This window comes from Adiantum capillus-veneris, chromosome 16 (assembly GCF_014529385.1).
Source record: "Adiantum capillus-veneris isolate H3 chromosome 16, ASM1452938v2, whole genome shotgun sequence".
In the NCBI taxonomy this organism is placed as follows: Eukaryota; Viridiplantae; Streptophyta; class Polypodiopsida; order Polypodiales; family Pteridaceae; genus Adiantum; species Adiantum capillus-veneris.
Window position 1 is genome coordinate 23,390,188 of NC_140946.1, and position 3,627 is coordinate 23,393,814.

Below are 3,627 nucleotides of genomic sequence, written 5' to 3' on the forward strand. Positions count from 1 at the left end.
ACTCATTGTATTGTATCAAGCAACACTTTTGGCTCTACAGTTGTTTCAAACGAATAAAATAGGATTGAGGTTTGATTTTGGTAATCCTCACGTCGTGCACTTAGAATTATGTTTTATGACTGTTTACTTACAAAGTGTATGCCACTTATGTTCGCAGACTTTGTGAGGCATGGCATACTTTAAATTTTATACAAAAGAAAATTGCAAGAATTGTCCATATTATCAAAGCCAAGGAAGAGATTGGGATTTTAAAAACTGCACTATCGTGTGTGGCATTTTTGTGGCAACTCACATCCAAGTTTGAGTGCAGTCACATACTCCGTCAGACATGGTAGCTAAAGGGACATAATGTTGGATGGGATATACCTATTTGAAATGCAAGAAAAGCTCTCTCTCAATTTGAGTTGGATTTGATGTGTGTGTGTGTGTGTGTGTGTGTGTGTGTGAGAGAGAGAGAGAGAGAGAGAGAGAGAAAGAGAGAGGGGAAAGAGGAAGAAAATATTCAAACATTAAATTAGTATATGTGCGAATATAGTACCACTATTAGTTAAGAGCCGCCATCCATGCATTTAATTAAACCCTTAGATTGGGGGGTGGGGGGGCGGGGTGGGGTGTTTCACTACACTAAAAATTGTCCATCATGTGGGTTCAATAGTAGCCTCATTATTGTTTTATATATTTTCTTACATTTTCAAATACAAAAGGGTGTTGAAAAAATGATCTTCAAAAAAAAGTACAAATTGAATAAGAAAAGAGTCCCTTTTATTGGTAAAAATTCACACCTAAGGGTTTTTATAAATAGTCCTTGAATGCATGCGATATATATGTTCTACGTATAGTGAACCACACACCCCGCCTTTCCCCCTCAAAACCCCAAATTAAACCCTAAAAGCAACTTAAAACAATATCCAAATTTTGAAAGTGGAGTTATAATGGGTCACATAGCCTTACTCTGGGTCATAATAGTACTAGATTTAGATTTTTCCCTATGAGTGCAAATCTTGAGTCCACTTGATCCACATTTCCTTATCGAATGTCAAAACAGCAGTATCTTTTAGACAAGAATGTAGTAATGCATCGTTGCCTTCTCTCATGTTGCCTAGTAGGTGTTGTTTGTTGCGCTTGAAATGGTTTAATGTACAACAATGTCAAATTTTAGTGTGATTTTAGCCAATATCTTCTGATGACCATCACAAGGATGCTAATCTCAAAGGGTAGTTAAACTTTGGCAAATGAACTAATTGGATTACTACCTTTCTGTAAGGAGATTACACACCATGGAAGTTTCCACAAAAGCTCACCTTGTAATTTGGACCTTGGCTTAATGGAATCCAAGATAAGGCACAAACTGGTTAGATTGAAAGGAGAAATTGTTGTCACAAAAACGAAAGCACATAAACAAGAAGAACTTCATGAAGCATTTTCATGTTTTCAAAATCCAAAAGATAGTATTCGAGAGCTCTAAGAAAAATGTAGTCCTAAAAATGACAAATTTTAGGAAATAGGAGAGAATATTCTCCATACCTCTCGAACCCTTGCAAAGGGTAAATGCAGAGGAAATAGGAGGCTAACACAAGGTGAGCTTTGCACTTGATTATAAGAGATTGAATGAAGATGGAGAAGCTCTAATTCCTATGACATATGTGTAATTCTCTTTACATGATACATTCATGAGAGGATTGTCCAAGTCTCTTTGGAGGAATCTTGAAAGAATAGGTTGTATAAGAGCAAGAATTTGTATACTCTATTTAAGGGTGAGAGACTAATGGTGCACTTACTTGCTATAGAGGATGTACCAAGGGAGGTGAGATCAGACCATGATCAGGGGTGTGGACTTAAACCAGGTACAAAGAGTTTATTCTTGCATTTGCAACGCCATGCTTCAGGGTAGTACTCCAAAACGCCCATTTGATTGTGCTTTTCGCCTCTGGGATGCACAGGAACATGGACCGCCACACACGGCATGCAATAGCCGCATTGCAGTGTGCAACTTGGGACTGTTGATCCCACTCTCATCTTGCTTGTCATCATCCTCTTGCTTCCGACTCCGACTGCCATGTGCTCTAGTACTCTTGAATGATCAATTGCACATGGTTTTGAATATAACATCGTCCCTTGTCCTTTAATCCCCTGCATTTCCCATGCATATTGATCATATGCTTCAAGATTCTTGGCCAAAGGATTATAAATGATACATAAACTGATCATGACTTGAGAAAAAAAATAATGACCAATTTATCACCAGATGTGGTGATCACAAGAAGCATAATTAACTCTCTCTCTCTCTCTCTCTCTCTCTCTCTCAATCAACATACACACATACCTCAATATTTGCACCTGTAGATGCAGCTTGAAAGTTGGTTAAACTTTGACGCCGACCTGCTTTGTAATGACCTGCTCATCAAACAACTCTCTCTCTCTCTCTCTCTCTCTCTCTCTCTCACACACACACACACACACACACACACACACACGCATGGAGGAAAGAAATTCGCCAACCGGAGAGGTGGTGGGTGCAAACAGAAAACAAGAACGAATGCCTGTGAGTTACCTGAGGAGCTTGGGAGAGTATAGGGCCTGGCATCACCAAATTCAGCAAGCAAAGAGGGAGAGAAAGCCATGGCCACAGCGATAATAATTACTAGACAAGCCATCAGCACCAAAGTCGTGGGTCGTGTGGGGTCGGTCGGTATTCAGTAATAAATTAGGGCTTTGCTGATCACAAGCTGCATTCAAGGCACTACCATAATAATTTTCCAAAAGCATGAAGTACGCTATAGTTACGTGCAGTGCCATGGTTGATTGGGTTTTGCCATTTCTGGTAACAACTGAATAACAGAAGGGCAATAGTTAACTCCGGGCGCAAGTCAACTTAATTATGAGGGCAAGCCGGGAGGATGCTCTGTGTGTGGACAATGGTTAAGTATTGGGGTGCTTGTCCCCCGATATCGTCGTGTGTGTGTGTGTGTGTGTGAGAGAGAGAGAGAGAGAGAGAGAGAGAGAGAGAGACGGGGCGAGAGGGCCGAAGGGAGGGAAAGAGGGAGGGTGGACACCGACGTTTTATACTAGATATGCTTTGAAGTTTGAATGTGGAGGAGCCTAGCTACGCATGACTTGTTGGACTCTGGAGGTGGAGTGTGTGAGTGTGTATGTATATAAAAGCTTGTACTCATATCGCACCTGCTTCAAGTTGAGCAAAAGCTGGCCTATGCCCAGCGCGTACAAGCCAACTCTTTCCACTTTCACCTCAGAATGAATCTCTCTCTCTCTCTCTCTCTCTCACACACACACACACACACACACGTACACTCTCTCTCCCCCCCTTCTCCCCACGTGCACACACTTGGCATCGCCCCCTACCTCTGTCCCCCCTCCCATTGACAAATTCAGCTCTTGCTTTGCTAAAAGAAACAGTAGTACCCCTGCTGCCACACCACCCTTATTTTAATATGACCATAATTCATCTTATCAATCACCTCTGGAAAGTACAAAGGAACAGCATTATAATTAAATGTGACCCCATGGTCCTCATTTCAAGGCTCAAGCCACCAACCAACGTATAATTGGGCCTCTTGGCCACGGAATTATAAGAGATGAGCGCATCACATGCCTCCTAGAACAGTGTCT

General features: G+C 41.4%; 1 protein-coding gene across 1 annotated transcript; it reads right to left on the reverse strand.

Moving 5' to 3' along the window:
• Positions 1-1,410: 1,410 nt before the first annotated feature.
• Positions 1,411-3,030, reverse strand: LOC147438715 (uncharacterized). Its single transcript, XM_086484184.1, has 3 exons — positions 2,552-3,030; positions 2,324-2,394; positions 1,411-2,130 (listed from the first exon to the last, which is right to left on the reverse strand). The coding sequence occupies exons 1-3, from the start codon at positions 2,652-2,654 to the stop codon at positions 1,822-1,824; spliced, it is 483 nt and encodes a 160-aa protein (XP_086340310.1). The 5' UTR covers positions 2,655-3,030; the 3' UTR covers positions 1,411-1,821.
• Between the last annotated feature and the right edge of the window lie 597 nt (positions 3,031-3,627).

Excerpts from the sequence above, each read along its gene's own strand:
- LOC147438715 (XM_086484184.1), bottom strand. The coding sequence starts at position 2,654 with ATGGCTTGTCTAGTAATTATTATCGCTGTGGCCATGGCTTTCTCTCCC. Across the intron at positions 2,395-2,551 it reads TACTCTCCCAAGCTCCTCAG|GTCATTACAAAGCAGGTCGG; the intron begins GTAACTCACAGG and ends TTTGATGAGCAG. Across the intron at positions 2,131-2,323 it reads CTACAGGTGCAAATATTGAG|GGGATTAAAGGACAAGGGAC; the intron begins GTATGTGTGTAT and ends TGGGAAATGCAG.